Source organism: Abrus precatorius, unplaced genomic scaffold (genome assembly GCF_003935025.1).
Source record: "Abrus precatorius isolate BTA unplaced genomic scaffold, Abrus_2018 Scaffold7, whole genome shotgun sequence".
NCBI lineage: Eukaryota > Viridiplantae > Streptophyta > Magnoliopsida > Fabales > Fabaceae > Abrus > Abrus precatorius.
In genome coordinates, this window is record NW_020874417.1 from 26,514,780 (window position 1) to 26,532,395 (window position 17,616).

The 17,616-nt window shown below is 32.2% G+C and overlaps 2 protein-coding genes across 4 annotated transcripts; both read right to left on the minus strand.

Moving 5' to 3' along the window:
* Window positions 1-794: 794 nt before the first annotated feature.
* On the minus strand, window positions 795-3,655 carry LOC113873424 (peroxidase 47-like). Its single transcript, XM_027511530.1, has 4 exons — window positions 3,404-3,655; window positions 2,330-2,518; window positions 2,039-2,201; window positions 795-1,174 (listed from the first exon to the last, which is right to left on the minus strand). The coding sequence occupies exons 1-4, from the start codon at window positions 3,653-3,655 to the stop codon at window positions 795-797; spliced, it is 984 nt and encodes a 327-aa protein (XP_027367331.1).
* A 7,578-nt stretch (window positions 3,656-11,233) lies between these two features.
* LOC113872592 (PHD finger protein At1g33420-like) lies at window positions 11,234-17,282 on the minus strand. Of its 3 annotated transcripts, none has more exons than XM_027510264.1 (5): window positions 16,643-17,282; window positions 15,618-15,744; window positions 14,797-15,012; window positions 12,789-13,403; window positions 11,234-12,408 (listed from the first exon to the last, which is right to left on the minus strand). In XM_027510264.1, exons 1-5 carry the CDS (start codon window positions 16,977-16,979, stop codon window positions 11,556-11,558), a joined length of 2,148 nt encoding a protein of 715 aa, XP_027366065.1. In that variant the 5' UTR covers window positions 16,980-17,282; the 3' UTR covers window positions 11,234-11,555. The 3 variants fall into 3 exon arrangements, with proteins under 3 accessions (XP_027366065.1, XP_027366066.1, XP_027366067.1); XM_027510265.1 differs by lacking the exon at window positions 16,643-17,282 and adding an exon at window positions 15,913-15,964 and having other exon boundaries at window positions 11,241-12,408; XM_027510266.1 differs by lacking the exon at window positions 16,643-17,282 and adding an exon at window positions 15,868-15,925 and having other exon boundaries at window positions 11,252-12,408.
* Window positions 17,283-17,616: the final 334 nt, after the last annotated feature.

Sequence of the window (17,616 nt, forward strand, 5' to 3'; positions counted from 1 at the left end):
TCTTTATTGACAGCAACGGCAATTGTTTAATTTAATCAATATGAATATCTGATCACGATCTCAAGTGTACACAGATATAACAGAAGGACTGCAAACTTTTCGCTTGGACATGAGAGTCGATCAAGGATAGGTGTTACTGTTAAAAGAATTTTCAAAGTGACTCTTTTTTGTCAACAAAAGAGACGTTTTATCAATATATTTAACTGCTTGCTTGCCATTTTTCAAGTTCTGAAGCGCTTTGAATGATAGAATCATAATAGGGCCAAAAGAAACAGTTACTGACACATTAATAGTGTCTGTCGTGTAATTTCACTCTTAACACATTAATATTACATAAAATATTTTCACGCTATATCATTATTACAGAAGAAGCCCATCTTCATATCCCTGTAGCAAAATCGAAGAGACTAATTAAATTTAGTATAATTCTACTTCCACATGATATTTTTACAACCGTTCTTTTGATTTAAGAGAAAAAGAAAGAAAGAAAAGAGAGAAAAATATGAGATATATGATGAATAAACAACTTAATCTGGCAGCATTGTTTAAAAAAACTTTTGGTAATGGATCACTCTCGAACGCCAATGTGATGAGTTACTTCCACGCTACATACATAGGGAGATATTGATGATTAAGGGTTACTATTATAATTGTGAACACACCCAATGGAAACAAAATAGAGCTACTTAACCATACACATTTATATACATAACATATAATGTAGTTTTAACTAATGGCATGGTTTGGGAATTTGTCTTGATTAAAGCTAAAATAATCACAAACCCACAATTCATTCAATTGATTCTGCGACAATTTTCTCGTACTTCCCCTTTGGAACTGTCTTTGATATCAAGGAGGCCCATCTTCACCATTGCTTGTTGGAAGTCAAGGAAGAACATGGCTTGGTTCAATGCATAAGCATTCACAAAGTTCCTGGTTTTGGGGCTAGTGTATAGTGTTTGGTCTGATGTAAGAACCCCATTTTTCCTCAACAAAGCATTGTAGTAAACGTTGTCAAAATCGTTCCTCGTCGCATCGAATGGCTGCTCTGCGTTGTCGCCAGAACTGCATGTTCTCGACAGTGTCTTGGCAAATTCTGTATCCAAAGTGGGGTCCACTTGGCTCAATCGGTTCTTGAAAGAAGCACACCTTGCCACTCCTAGTGTATGAGCCCCTGCATATACAATCCAAGTTTTCAACCTCACATGATATGTTTCCATGCTTTAATTTTTGTAGACTTTATGACAATATAAGCGTTTGTTACATGGGAATTTCTTTCATGTTCATGCCTCCTGTATATGTTTATACCACATATATGTGTAATTAACTATGTTTGATGAATGTTTTCAAAAAAATTGCATAGAATAAGCTTCCGTTGGAATATTTTTTTTGAAAAATATTTATAAAAGAACAAATTGATATAAAAAATAATAAAATTTTTCCAAAGTTAGAAACAACTTATATTTTTTTATTTTTTTAAAATTATTAGAAGTTCTTTTATTAAACTTCTCAAATTTTTTTTAAAAATAAACTATTTTTAACTTATAAAATAAATTTTATTATTTTTTATACTATTCTTTTTATAAAAACTTTTTTACACTTTGAAACAAACAAAACAAAGCCTAAATAACTTTTAATTGGTCGGTGAAACTTTTACGTTATGATGCACTCATATTTCACAATTGAACATCGATATATATATATATATATATATATATATATATATATATATCAGAATATGTTTTATATTGTGTGTAGTTTACGATTACTTTTCGTACACATTTTAGATATGTTAGTATAACTACATGAGTATCTTAGATTAAGCGGGTAACAATCTTTAATAAACTTATACTATTCAAATCTCCTTATAATATATACTGTTCAAAGAATTTACTAAGAATGAACTAAACCATAAAGTCAACATAATCGGGATTTGAAATAATTCTTATTAAAATAGAAATATTACCAGGAAATCGTTCAACAAAGATTAAAAGATAGCAATAATTATTAAATAATAGGAGTGTATGTGTATGCTTACCAGAGAGAGCCACCATCTCTTGTGCAGAAAAACCATGTTGTCCAAACAATTTAATAAGCTCAGAGGCATTAAAGGTAGGGAATGGCAAATTGATAGTATCCTCAATTTTGGACCTTTTTCCATCTTTTCTTCCTTTAGGTATGTCATACACTGGCCCTCCAGCCTGTATTTTTCATGGTGATAATCATATTCAAGCCAATTTACATCAATCACTAATTCATTACACTACATAACAGGGGAATGAGTTATACAAATAAATAATAAAGAAAGGGTATCAGCTTCAAATCTTACGAAGAAAACTGCGTCTCTAGCAGCCATAGCTAGAATATCAGCACATGAAACCACGCCAGGGCATTGGCTTTCAAGCTCTTCTTTGATTTCATCTATGACTTCGTAGCCTCTCAGGCTCAAATTTGCTGGTGAATCCTTTTCTGCTGTATTACTCTTTGTGGAATCTATCAGAATTGATCCATCACATCCCTAGTAGAACAAAAATTATAAACAATTTTGATTTACTAGATATTATGAATTTAAATTGGGTGCAATTAATTAGGTGAGGTTTGTCCTTTGTTGAAAGACATGCACGACATCTTCTAGTGGTGGACATTTCAGGGACAAGAAATAGTTGAGTCACGCATTGACGACTATAAGAAGTTGAAAGCATGGTGACATTTTCACTTTATCTTCACAAGTGGTGTTGAATACTCATTTGAGTTATTTAAAAAATTATAGTAAACGAAGGTGTTAGTGCATGTAATTCACGCTAATTTATAAATTAATATTAATATCATTAAAAAAATATTGAAAATAAATAATTTCTTACTAATAATATTATAAACGTAAAAAGTTTAAAATGTAATGAAATGTTTGAATAAAAATTAAAATGTAAAGTTTAAACTCATTAATAAATGAGTATAAATCGTAAAACCTAAACATATTTTTAACTTTTAATAAGTCACGTTAAAATTCCTAATAATATATGTAAATACTATTATTATGACTTATGAGAGTGGAATATTAGAAGGAAAATTTAAGTTTGGTATGAAAATATATTGCTATATCTTAACCGTAGCTGTAAATCCAATCAAATCTTATTCAGTACACAACTCAATTTCGCTTCCAAAAGATTGACATCAAAAGTACTTCTATTTCAACCTTTTATTATACTAATTTATTCCCTCTTTAAAAATAATAAAGCAAACTTTATAAGTCAATCAATTAGGAACTACATAAGTATATATATTTGATGAGAGCTACAATTAAAAATGACAAAATCACATTTCCATTTAAAACTCATGCAAATTAAGTGTGCTAGTACATCTATGGCAAGAGGGAGAGAGGGAGAGAGAGAGAGAGAGAAGGAACCTCAATGAAGCAGTCATGGAAATGCATTCTAATAAGACCAGCAGCTAGGGTGGGATCATCCTGCAAAGCTCTATTGACTATGTTCTTAACAACAGGTTCAACAAAAGGACAATTCATCAAGTAGTAGTAGTTCATGTTTAAGCCATCTGTTCCAAATCTGAAGCCGTGTGCGAACACCTCAATTAGCAAAAACAGTGTAAGCAAATTAGCCACAGCCATCTTCAAAGGCCTCACAGATGATTTGTACAGCATACTGGCAAAGCACAGATGATATATGTGTGCGCTGAGTACAGTGTACGTAGTGATCAGAGGAGTGAAGGTGGTTTGAGATATGAGACCCAAATATATTAAGAACCTTATATAATGGGGAATAGTTGGCAAATTCACAATATTGTAAATATATTATGCTTAAAAATGTAAATGATTGAAAAAGGAATTGGCCAAGGAAAAATAAAGTTAAAGATAGTGGTTTGTACTTTATTATTTAGCCCTGCACTATGTATTAATTTCTCGAATCCTACCTAACCACACTGGTCAATTTAAATGTTATGGATTAAATAAACTAGATGAATGTTGATTGCATGTAAGTTGACACGTAAGGATTTTCACATTCGGTGATTGTCGAATGTGCAGTAGCCATTTATCAAGATCCACACACTCATGTACTTGTAACAATGAATCTTGAATTCCGTAAAATGATGAAAACCTTTAAAAGACGTTCAAACTCAGAAACAGCATTAGATAAGGTGGAAAAAAATTGAGGAGTAGAAAATGAGATAAGAGTCCTAACCAAATTTGAGATCTGTTTCATCTAGATTTTTAGGAGCACTGAGAATGAACATAAATAGAATATTGCAAGTCAACTTGATAATATAAAGGTGGTGACGAAAATGACCGACTTGAAGACGAGCATTGATGTATTGATACCATTGCAGTTATATATAATTAATTTCGACTAAAATCTATTATCAAATTACATATTATTCATTTAATAGGTTATTTTAAAATAAGACTCAAGTCTTAATTTTATAAGAGTAAAATTTGACAAACGAGTCAACTTCTCATTGGCCTACGTACTGATAAGTTTTTAAGGAATAGGTTGAAGTTTAAATTAACTAATTTATAATGAGTAAATACTTAAATTTTCTTTTACAGCTTTAACTTTTGAAGAAGTTTTGGAAAACAATGTTAATTGAAAAAAGATGAATATATTATATACTAGTTCCTTTTCAAGAACTACAAATAATCATATTTTTAAAATAAGATTTTAACTTTTACAACTTTTATTTATTGGAGATTTAATTACTATAAAATTTTAGATATTGGTTCATATGTATATATATATATATATATATATATATATATATATATATATATATATATATATATTCAAAGACCGCTTTTAAATTATCGTTATGTTAAAAAGGAAATAGTTTATACTATTATTTTTTTATTTGGTCAATTCTTTTTATTTTTTGTTACATTTCTTTTTTATATTTTTTGACACGTGTTTTATAAATTTGTATATCAAATAAATATTTTAAATTATTGATCTAAAAATTATCTTCCTTAATTACTTTAATTAACAATTAAAATTTATTTAATTAACTTGAAGTGATATTTAATATATTATCATCAAAATAATATTCTACTAAAGGTATACCTCTCAACTAATCAATATGATTATATAAGATAGATAATTATTTTTGAGATTTTAATTTTTTTGGTTAATTTATGATTTTGTAAAAGGTTTTTTATTATAGTTCTTTTTAATAATAATATTATTATTATAATCATAAATATTTTTAAAATTCAAGTATTAACAAAAGAATCAAAGTAAAGACTAAAATCTCTAACATATTCGATCTTAAAGAATAATTTAATGGGCTTACTTATTTTATTAAATTAATTTAGGTAAACTATTTTTTTGGAATGTGTACCGAAAGCTAAAAACGTAAGCAATTCAACCTTAAATACTTTAATTTAAAATGTCAAGTAAGGTGTGTTTTGACTTGGGAAGCACAAATGAGATTAATTATTAGCAATTAAACATGTGCTGAAATGTCTAAGCACTTGTAGTCTAGACTATTATTTCTTTTTGTTATTAGGTTTGCTTGGTGACAGGACTAATTACTCCCGAGAGTAGCAATGAAGCTACCCTTCCCTAGACCATAACCCTAAATAATCTAAAAGTCATAGTTAAACTCAATCTTGTTTAAATCTGAATTTATTATTTTGGATTAATGGAATAATGCATTTAAATAAATATATGGTACTATTAATCTGTGATTTCAAATTTAAATTTCAATAAATATAAGCATGTTAAATATTTAGACAAAGAATTTTGCCATTCATAATAGTTTTATTTCTCGAAGGTTACATGTATCTCTTATTAATAACATCCAAAGTATATGAAATGAAGTGAGTTATTTTTTTCAAAAAAACAAAAGGGTTAAATCGTGGGTGATGCAAAATTAAACCTATGCAACATATTAATATTTTGATAAATTGGAGCAGAAGATTTTTTGATAGTACAGGACCAATAGAGTAGGCTATACGCATTGAAATCCAGATGTGCTTTAGGTGCTTATTCAACTCATGTATTGTCATCTGATTATTTGCCCATTATGTGAAACTTGGCTGGAAAATATAATTAATTATGGGGTCTAATGGAAGTCAAAACTTGACTAAGTGGGGTCGTTATGGAAGTTCATGCAGCTAGCTGGTTGCCATTTAGATTTCTGAGAGTGGAAAGTACAAAATTTGAGTGCCATCCAATCTTTATGTCAAAGTGGGACGAAACTTAATAATGAAAATTGAAAAAGAAAGGAATCTATCACGAAGCAACAATTTTCTACACCATTGTTTTGCAAGTGCTGTAGACACGTATGTTTATGCGTAGCATGTAGCAGGTAGTGCTTTTGCTTCAACTCTACTTTACAAACCATTTGCTTCGGTGCAGAGTAGAGTGCTAGGCGGCACCCATATCCCATCTTCAAATTTCAGTTATATTTTTATTTTTATCATCATTATTTTATCTTGTAAAATGTTACATTTATATGTAATAATTTTTTTATAAAAATTATATTATTGAATTATCGTTAATAATAATAATCTCCTTTCACAAGTGTGTTACATATATTGATTAAAAAGTATTAATTATATTTTTATTAATTTTTTTATTACTTAAAAAATATTAGATAATTTTAATTTTTTATATTATATACCTTTTTGGCATAAATTGCTTTGTTAATTAAGCCACTCTTACCCTTGCATGTATAGTTGCATGATAAGGACAATCTCACGTGAAATTCTAATTACAAGCATGTCTTCAAAGAATCATTTGCACAACCAATTGAGTATTCATTTATTTTAAAGTCGAATGAAATGAAACTTTTTAGAGTGAAAGACGATTTCAATTCAAAATAGAATGAACGAGTACAACCGCAGTTTCTGATACAACAGCTGCCTGAATCTGCTGCTTGCCTTAAAAAATGCATTCATCTCGCCTTGTGCATTTATACTCCAACAAAGGATAACAAACACTTGTACATACACGCTATCAGAATAGCGTAAGTAGATTTTACATTAGTTAACTGATCAATGTAAAAAATGCATATACCTTACATTAGTCTTTTAACCCATCAATATAGAAAGAATTTTTTTTTATTAACTTTCGTTAATAACATCATTATTCTTCTGATAATTTAGTAAATAATTTTTAAATAGTATTAATTTTTGTTAGTATAAATAATGTTAACGTTTTTTTTAATATTTATTTAAGATTTAATTTTTGTTAAATTTGTAAATAGAAAATATAAAGTATTTGTCGTTAATGTTTATTAATATTTGCTATTAATTTAATTTTCATTAAGTCTGTAATTAAAAAATATATAGTGTTCAATAATGTCGTGTACTAATGAGTTAATGGAAAAAAATATAAAATAAAATAAAATAAAATTATTGACATATTTAGTAAGAGTTTTTGTTCGTTAAAATTTTAACAAAAGTTTTAGAATGTAAATAAGAATTTATGTTTGTTATTTCTAATTTATATAAATTATATATTTATTTTAAATAACTTTTTAAAATTTACTAAAAAAATTATTTTTTTAAGAATCTAATGCTTTTTTCATTTTTTTATTTTTTTTATTTTCTACATTGGTACAATTTGAATCAATATAGAAAATATTTTTTACGTTCATTCAAACTGAATTAGCATAAAAAAAAATTATATCTGTTATTATGTTATCTTTAAATATGTCACCACATTTTTTATTAAATTAGTTAATTATTGATCAAAGTAAAAATTTGTTAGAAAAAATATTTGTTTCTTATATTATAATATTCATCTAGGTGAGTTAAATTTTTCTTTAACCATTTGAAAAAAAAAATGCAAATCATCACTAATTAAATATAACCTATCCAAAAAGAATTCAAAATAAATTAATAAGTATAACAAGATTATATAAAATTAGAATAATAAAGTAATTAAAAATATCAATAATAATAATAATAAAATTTTAGACATACTTATATAATCTTTATCATAAAAATTGTTGTATTTGAGCTCAACTCTCTCATAATTATATAATTCTCTTAAGAAGACTTAGTTAAATATATAAAATAATAACTTTAATCTTCTTCTAAAATGGGCTTTTAAATCAAAACTTATACTTAATATGCATTAATTATTATAGATATGTAAATCTAAACAAACATATTGTTAAGTCTATAATTAGACTCTCTTTTATAGTCCATTTATTCATATTTGACATTTATTTGAATTGGGTTTTACACTAATTTAGTTGTTAATTACGCAGTTTGATATAAAGAGGCCGCAAGTATATTTTGGATGCATTTTAGTCCCAAATTGATAAAAGATTGGAGCTTTGAAGCAGTCAGCACGCCCAGACCCATTCAATAAAGCACGGAAGTGCATCGAGCCCATGCACGATCGTGCTTAAGGCCTTGCACGGCCGTGCTTATATGTGGGAAGCCTAATTATGAAGAGTTTTTAGGGTTTTCAAATCCTATTAAAGGGAAGACCTGAGGCATCATTGGGGAACAATTTTTACATCTTGTACGGGATTCTTGGCACATGCTTGGCGAGACTTGGAGTTTCAAGCGACCGTACTTGAAGACTGGGAACTCATCACACTCTAGTTTTTCTATTTCTTTTCTTTATGGCTTTATTCATGAATGTTTTAGTTCCTTTCTTTCTACATGAGTAACTAAGTCCACAGCTAGGGTTATGGGAACTATTGTTTATGAATTTATGGGATTTTGATGTTTGAATCTTAATTTGATTTCCGTTATATGATTAGATTTTATCCTATTGCGCTTCTTTCTTAATCCTAATTAATTATATCGTCAGGCGACCGTACCTCGGTTAATTAATAGATCTATAGGGTAAAACGAGATAAAGGATTAGGTGGACCAAACCAATCTTTCTCTTCTAATCGTTATTAAATTAACAAGTTCATAGGTTCCTTAAGCTTTCTTAAATTGATGTCTTGCATGACCATTGGGAATGTTAATTTAGAGAAAAGAATATTAATATTGCATGACTATTGGGTATTAATAGTATTCGTATAAATGATTGGTAATCACAAGAAAATCGGATTTAGAGTTAAATAGAAAAATAACATAAAGGATTGAATGAGAAAACCCATACGCCCTAGGTTCCTCTCTGATAAGTTTAACCAAGACGTGCATTGTATCCATTGCTCTTAGTTTTATAATTGATTTTATAAATTCTTGTTTTTATTTAATCTCGTATCTTTGAAACTTAAACAATTGAATTAGGGAATTTTTAGTAATTGAAAAATTATCCTTGTGGGACGATATTTCGAGAACTTAATTTAAGAACCTTTTATTACTTCTCGATGGGTACACTTACCCTCCAAACACATATTATTTAACTTAATTATTAGATTTATTTATGTATTCTGTTTAGACCATAAATTAATTTATTTTATTAAAAATAAAATAAAAATTAATTATAGTTTACTAAAAATTATTAAATAATTACGTGAGAAGAAAGGAAGTTTTTTACTTGGTAGCATTTGTAAAATAAATGCATGATCCAGATATTCCTCTTCCTTTTCTTCCTTTCCACAGAGATGGCACACAGGGGGAGCATCTTTATGTACATGTCACGTCAGTTCAGGGACTTTGCTTTCACTAGCACCCTGATCTTCTACAAGCTTTTCCATTTGAAAATGGGTCTCATCGTTAAGGTTTTCTTTTCCATATGCAGATTTAACAGTGAATCGTCCAACATTGCCAATGCCTTTTTACTACTGATGGATGTACCCAGTGTCCATTTGACACTAATAGATATAAGAGAAGTTAACAATATACCCTCTAATATATTATTTTTAATATACTTTTAATTGTTTTTTTAAATTTATTAAAAATTATAAAAATATATAAGTCTTGGTCATTTTTACTTTAAATTTAATAATATTTTTTCATATTTTTATAATTTTAATTAATAACTAAAAGTATGTTAAAAAAAGTATTATAAAAAATAAATTGATAATACTTCTCTTGGCGCATATTCCTTCAGGAGCTTTAAAATAAATCATACATGATATATGTTGGGAAGAGCCCGGTCCTACCAACCCTTAACTTTCTTCCACAGTTGGTCCACAGTTGGTCTTGGACAGCTCTCCTTTGATTTACCAATAATGACAGGTAAACCAAGCTCTCTTTTTATGAGTTTCTACCATCTTTACTCCCATCCTATAGTATCGATCATCTCTCTCACTTTATCATGCACATTTTGACTAAAAGAAATCTTATCAAGATAGCGAGTTAGCTTCTTCGCTCGTTGCCTCTGCAAACAACAAGCTATCATCAACAAGATGAGATATTTTCGGGCTTGATCTTTCTTTCTGTAAGGCCATGAATGTGGTTTGGAGAAACTTCTTCTATGATAGGTCATGAATGACAGAATGAGCTTATGTATGAAGGACAAACATGTAATAAAAAATAAATCTCCTTGTCTAAGCCCCCATTTGGTCTGAGAATAATTGCCACTCTAATATATATTTTGAATATATTTTTAATGATTGATTAAAATTTATCAAAAATATAATAATTATGTAAATCTCACTCTTAATTTAATATATTTTAATCAATAATTAAAATTATATTAAAAATTTTGTTTTAGAATGTGTTTTCATCTATTTAAATGATGCATAGACACAAGGAATACACCTCATGGTAGGATCCACAAAGTAACTAGAAAGCCATTGTGCACAGGATAATTTGTAAGCAAAAACATTATTCCATGTCACATGTTTTTGACATGGATGCTTTTGGTTGCAGTCGAATTTTATAGTAACCATCAATCCTTTTTTTCCTTTTGTTTCTTACTTCAGCCAATGAAACCCTTCAATAGCGAATGATTCCATCATCTGCAATTAATTTCACTTAGGGCACTATGTGCCTCGTCATTTATTCCTGGAAACAGCAATTTAAGCTATTTGCAATGGAATTTCTGACTAATTTCATTAGGACATCACTACAGCAAAGGTCCTTCAGAGATTTTAATCTCTGGTATGAGCTAAAACGGTCTTGTGTACACTTCCAAGGTTTATCGTTCCATAATTTCAGAGCAATTTTGTCCACAATAATTCAGGATAAAAATAATTTTAATTAATAAATGTAATCAAGATATATGATCAAATCAATATCACGCATTTTACAATAAAATGCACGTGTAGTGCGCGCGAGAAATTAATCTTTGGCATAAAACGAACTCGTAGTAATCTTTCTAAAATACCCTACGAAAGAAGAAAATAAAGTTATAAGTTCTGTAAAATAAAATGAAATGGGACTCAAAACAACTCATTTTAACCAACTTGTTAGTTACATCATTAATGTTGCTACTAGGCTAGCATGAATCTTCTAAGATCCTATATCCAAACAAAAAAAAAAAGATGAATATTCTCTTTTCCCCCTCCACGTTTCCGTCAGTCATTTCATTATATACACAAAATAAACTAACGAAGGTAGAACCTGAAAGATGAACAAGACATGCCCTATCCCTGAAGCCATCCCCCTAAGGCCCATCTGTTATGTACAGGTTCTTTCAGGCCCAAGCAAAATAAAGAGAAACAAAAGAACTTTTCATACACATCTAATCGTATGACTTAATGAACATTGGATGGCACTTGCGAGCCGTTTCCGAAGCAACTGCTACACTAGTACTAACGACACTCACAGTCTCGTCTTTGCAGAGCCCACTAGATTTAGGTTTAGATTCACAGTTTTGGCATCTCGGGCAAACAAAACGTGCTGGAACAGGATCAGCATCATGGATGCCAGAACACCTAGTGTGCCGCCACACCCCACATATGTCACAAGCCAACATTCTCTCTCCATCATCGTCCTTAGCCCCACAGCTGCAATCTACTGTCCACCTCTCAAGTCCCCGTTCCATTCGGAACTTATTCAATCCGTTCTTCCCAATGCATCTTCCACGGACACAAACCGCATCTTTCGATCCTAACAAGAGCTTGACCTGGGTGGAATCGTCTACACCTCTATAGTCAAGTAGCTCATCAACTTGAAATCTTCTGAACATTAGATAAACATCTTGAAAAGCATTTGCAGCTTCAAACTTAAGGTCAGCCACCATGGCATTCATAGGCAACACTATTAATTCTGGCGGAGTTCTAGCTGCAGAATCTTCAGATTCATCTATAAGTTCAACCTGACACGAGATGCGTAACTTATCCAAATCTGACATTGGCAACATCTCAGGACTATAATCTTTCACAAACTGCTTGCAGTCAAGAAGCTTTTGAGCTGAGCTCATTGCAAGAGTTCTTTTCCCTTCTTCAACATAGGTTAGCATCGTTTGAGGTTGAAGCAGAGAATCATATAAGTATCTCAAGCATTGAAGGAGGTTCTCTTCAGATGGATACTTTGAGCCTGAAGCGTTATTGTTTGTTAAAATTCCATAGCAAGAACTGCTTGCACCCTCGAGCCTAGAGCAAATAAAATACAATAATATTAGAACCGTGATCGCATCTCATAAAAATAACAGGAAGAGTATCGTCCAAATAAGACAAGTACATAGCATCAAGATTTGGAAAGAACATCGGTAGTAATCCAAATCAGAACCCACAAGAAACAAGGGGCATATCAAACATGCTTAAAATTATTCGATGTCAAACTTCATTCATGAAGATAATGCCAATATCAAGAATCGGTTCAGCTTCACTGTGACTGGAAAATTGTAAAAAAACTAATAATTGAAGCAGCATATTCCTGTCTGAACCAGTAAGTATATGTATGACTGGCTAAGAAGTTAAACTGTCTAACACAGAGGATTAAACACCCCATAAGAATCAGATTGAAGGCTAACCTGAACTCATAAACTCCAGTTTGAGGATTGCATCGACTATTAACAACCATTCCACCATAGACCACCTTCCCTCCCAGTTTTCCAAGGCAATAATCAAGCAGCTCTGGAGAGGCCACCTTGCACACTGCACCCCTAAGAGCACGCCAGCTCACCCAATTAGACCCAGACACTGCACGCAGTACTCTGAGCATGGCTTCCTCCACATATTCAACGTCACTCTTCTCCCAAGAACTATCCCCAGAAGCATTAAAACGACGCTTCTTGAAGGTTTTGTCATCAACATTTGATGCATTCTTGCGGGCATCGTCAATCAAACTCATCAAAAAACAAAAGAGGTCCCTTATATTTACAAGTTCATGCTCTGACAAAGACTGGTAATATGAGATCATGTCCTGCACACGAGAGTGGGGCATTTGTCCCGGGGAAAAGAAGGTGGACAAGGGTAGATTGGATAGGCTTTCAATAGCAGACTTGTACGCTTCATATGTGAGACAATAGCTACCAGATCCAAATTTATAACCCCAGTCACCATACCACGGATGTCCCTTCATAATCGCATGGAGCAAGCGGTACTCTAGCCCATATTTCTTTGAAACATCCATTACGCTAACTTTTCTGCCATGGCAAAAGTGAAGAAAACGTTATTTAATTCATAGCTATATCCATATAAAGCACAAATAACCAAAACCAATTTTCTCCCATTTTAAGGAGGTTAAGGTATTTGAAGATACCCAAAACGCAGTAGTTAAAATCATGGTTTTACTCTTAATATTGTACGATTTTACATTTTTCTCATGCCTCAAATCAGTAAGATCCTAAGTCTTACCAGTAAGATCGTGAGATCAAATGATTTTTCACATCTTACTTGAACCTGTTTTTTTTTTTTTAAAAAGAAAAAAAACTGACAAATTCGACCCATTTTTAGTTGGACCCATTAGATTAAAATCATGAACATGATCATTCATTTTGCCACTTTACTTAAACTGTTTTTTCTGCTCTTATGCACACCAAAGTTCCAAACCACTCCCTCCGTTCTTCTGCTTCTGGGTTCATCACTTGGTTCATTTTCTTGTGGGTTCGACTACTGCTTACTTTGGTCTGGTTGCTACACTTCTTGGGACCCTGGATTAAAGTTTCTGATCTCTGCCAGATTACTCTCACCTAATCTGTTCAGGTGTTCATAAAAGTATGTGGGAAAGGAGCTGCTAGGGACGATAATGGGAGTTTGTGCGCAGCTAGTGTTAGAAGCAACTTTGATGATGATGCAGGTGGAGATTCTGAATTTGGAATGGTAGTGATGTGTCAAAAGATGACTTAAAATCGTCTAAAATGGTTTTGTACACCAATAAAAGGAATGGATTACATGACTTTTAGTAATGCAGAAAAAGAGTTAAGAAAAATTCAAAAGAACCTTGGACAAAATTATTGTAAGAAATTTTTTGATTAACCAAATTTCTGAAAATTTGACTTTCTATCAAGCTCAATGACATTGTGTAATTCATGTTCCTGACTTCACCTAGTGCGAAAAAGTAGTGACATAAATTGTAAGTTTGTGGCTGTTAGTAATTTAAGGTTACTTTGCCTAAATTTTATTAATTTTCTATGCATGTACATGAACTCAAATATCATTTTGTATTTTTGGTACGTGTCTTATGATCAGTGTTGTTACAATTACACGATTTATTTGTTTCCTCCGTGTAATCCCTAACCTTTCTAGGTAAGATCTCCATTTTTATTCCCTTGACCCAAAAGTTAGGTGTCCTGTAACTCGTCTTTAATCTTTAAAATAGGCACATTCTAATGTGGCACGATTTTAAATCTGAACTATCGTTAATTTTATAAGAAATATTTCTGCATCATTCTTCCCCACCTCACTACCTACTGGGTGACGAGTGTCATAAACGACCCAAGTATAAGATCCAAAAAATAGAAAGAATTAGCTCCAAGACAATGGAAGTATTACGTCGCAAAAGAATAGCAATTGGTAATTACAATCAAGAATCCTAACCTGACTCCAAGAGTCTTGCATAGGCGATCCCAAAAATCCATAATATGACAACCAGAAAGAAATCTAGAGCCCCCTTCTTTGCCATTAACTCGAAGAAGGTGCCCATATCCATTGGCATGGACTACGCCATGCAAAAGATGAGTCGTGTTCTCTAATTGGTTATACACCCAGTCTTCAACATCATCAGTGGTAGTCACATGGTTGCAAGACTTGCATCTGAAGATATAAAGCATTAGCTAAAATGTAAGATCAAGGACTCCAGCATCGCACTGATCCGAAATAAGCTTCGTTTAACATCATTTTGATGATAAGCTCATTAAATAATGAGATAATAACAAGGCAACCCAAACATGCACTGAGCCTCAAACGAAAGGAAACTACCCTCTCCTTCAGCATAACGAGAAATTTCATACTAACAGAACTAATTCACTCGTAGTAAATTGATATTAACCGGGTGAGGCTCATAGACACAAAGCCCCAACAAATTTGGAGCTCTGACAAACAGGCATTCCATTTCAGCAATCAACCACATTAACTTTGAAAAACAACTCGGTAGCTACAATGTTTTCACATAGAGAACGGCTAATTATCGAGACTTTGAATTCCAAATTTAAATCTACACCAAAGAAACAATACGTGAATTAGTAGTAAATGGATAAAAAAAAAACAGAAATAAGAATTTCAGAAACATATTTCACTTAAACATTCGCCTATCAAATATACTACGCAACAATCAATTGTAAAGAATAAAAACCCAATAGATGACAAATGTGGTTTCCATGAAACGGGAAAAATTGCTCAAGTGGCAGAAGGTAACTCACTTTGATTCTGACAAATGCAAGATGTCCCCACAGCACATACATGGCTTGTGATACCCACCAATAGAGCTCCCATCGGCTTTGATAATAAAATGGTAACGTTTCCCGCACACGGGGTGGCCGCTCCACCCTAAACAAGAAAATTGCAAGTCTTTAATCAAAGAAACTAAACCAAAAAACATAATAAATAATAATATTTACACAAAATATTATTGACAATTCACGGGAGTCACCACAAAAATAAGAATATTACTTTTAACTATTATATCTAATAAGAGCCTATATAAGATTTATGTACCGATCTTTATCTTATCCCTTATTATTATGATTATGATTCATGATTCATTATTATGTAAAAGAACAGCGTCCATCCAGATATGCGTGGCGAATGACTTGAGTTACACGTTAGTACTAAATAAGCAAGACAGAAGCAAAGTTGGACCACAATAATGACGATATATATACATATATTAGCACGATGACGACAAAATCATAGCTGTCACGCAACAAAGACAGCAATGAACACATCCCATAAAATTAGGACTAACACGTGGCACTTCAAAGTTCTCTCATCTGTCCCACTTCTTTTGGGGCCCACAAACCACCTAATCCTGCTTTCCTATTGATACTCCAATATATCTCTGGATCTTATCGTCACCGAATCGGCGATATGTTACAGTCCACTTCCCATCGGTAACAGTAATTTTATCAGTCATTTTCATTCAAATAATTCAATAACTGCACATTACTCTGCTCTATATTCATTTAATCATACTTATAAACACACTTACATTAATGATTTATGATTATGTTAGCAATTTATAATAATAAAATAATCATAATAAACGTCATCTCGCGAAATCAATACGATATATCAGGATGGTTCACTTTTCATTTTGCATGTTTTCTGCTACGCTACCAGAGTAGGGGATTAAAAACTGGCAACCGAAGAGAAACCGGAAAAAACGATGAAACCAAAGCGATTCATGCAAAACAGAACCGGCTCAACTACTGGCTAGTCAACTCACCGAAAACTCGGCACTGATCGCAGTAAATGGATCTAGATCTGGCCACGTCCTCCTCCACGACGTCGAGGCACACCACCGGCGGTCCCGATTCGGGGCTGTCGGTGAGCTCGCCGATGCGGAAGAGGATCTGCCACGTCAGCAGGTGCGGAAACAGCGCCGACGGTGGCGGGAGCAGTGCGTGCTTGGTGAGGAAGGAGCGGACGTTGGTGCGGAAGGGTCCGCCGGCGTAGTTCTCCGACACAGCGAGAGACGGCGAGGGAAACGACAGAAAATCGTAGAAATCAGCGGTGACTCTCCTCTTCATGCGTTTCAAAGGCTTCCCTCCGCTCACGACCATGATGGAAGCGGTAGCAGGCGCGTGGTCCAGTGTGAGAGGCGCGTGCAATGAGATCTTGGCGAAGGAGGTTGGAACCTTTGTGGATCGGGTGGTGGATCAGAAGAATCGGACGGCGGAGATTAGCGGTGGAGAGAGAGAGAAGAGAGAGAAAGAGAGGGGAAGGAGGGAATGGTCGTTTAGGTTAGGGTTTGGTTGGTGTTTTCTGTTTGGAAGGTGAGATTTGATGGTCGTCGTTGGATTAATCTGAGTTTCAATATTTTTTTAATATATATACACAATACATTAAATTATTCCTATAGTTTCTCTGAAAGATCAAAAAGGAAAAAAAATAAATATTCTTTCTGGGACTTCGCGAGAAAACAGTCTGTTTGCAAAAATTAGAGGAAAGAGAATTCGTTGGATCGAAATCTTGGCCGTTCAGCTAGTTTACCGCCATAGAGGTCATGCAAATTAGACCAAGTTTTTTTTCGTAAAATTTAAAATTACAAACGCATATTTTTGGATAAAGTTTATCCCAACAAAAATTGTTTAAATTTAGTATAATATATTTTCATTTCTAATTTTTAATATTTTAAATTATATTTCTTTAAAATAATCGTTTCTGTTGTATTTTTTCCGTGGTTTCGTCCTTTTATTT

Excerpts from the sequence above, each read along its gene's own strand:
- LOC113872592 (XM_027510264.1), bottom strand. The coding sequence starts at position 16,979 with ATGGTCGTGAGCGGAGGGAAGCCTTTGAAACGCATGAAGAGGAGAGTC. Across the intron at positions 15,745-16,642 it reads CGATCAGTGCCGAGTTTTCG|GGTGGAGCGGCCACCCCGTG; the intron begins GTGAGTTGACTA and ends TTTCTTGTTTAG. Across the intron at positions 15,013-15,617 it reads TTGCATTTGTCAGAATCAAA|ATGCAAGTCTTGCAACCATG; the intron begins GTGAGTTACCTT and ends TTATATCTTCAG.
- LOC113873424 (XM_027511530.1), bottom strand. The coding sequence starts at position 3,655 with ATGCTGTACAAATCATCTGTGAGGCCTTTGAAGATGGCTGTGGCTAAT. Across the intron at positions 2,202-2,329 it reads CTAGAGACGCAGTTTTCTTC|GCTGGAGGGCCAGTGTATGA; the intron begins GTAAGATTTGAA and ends TGAAAAATACAG. Across the intron at positions 1,175-2,038 it reads AGAGATGGTGGCTCTCTCTG|GGGCTCATACACTAGGAGTG; the intron begins GTAAGCATACAC and ends TTGTATATGCAG.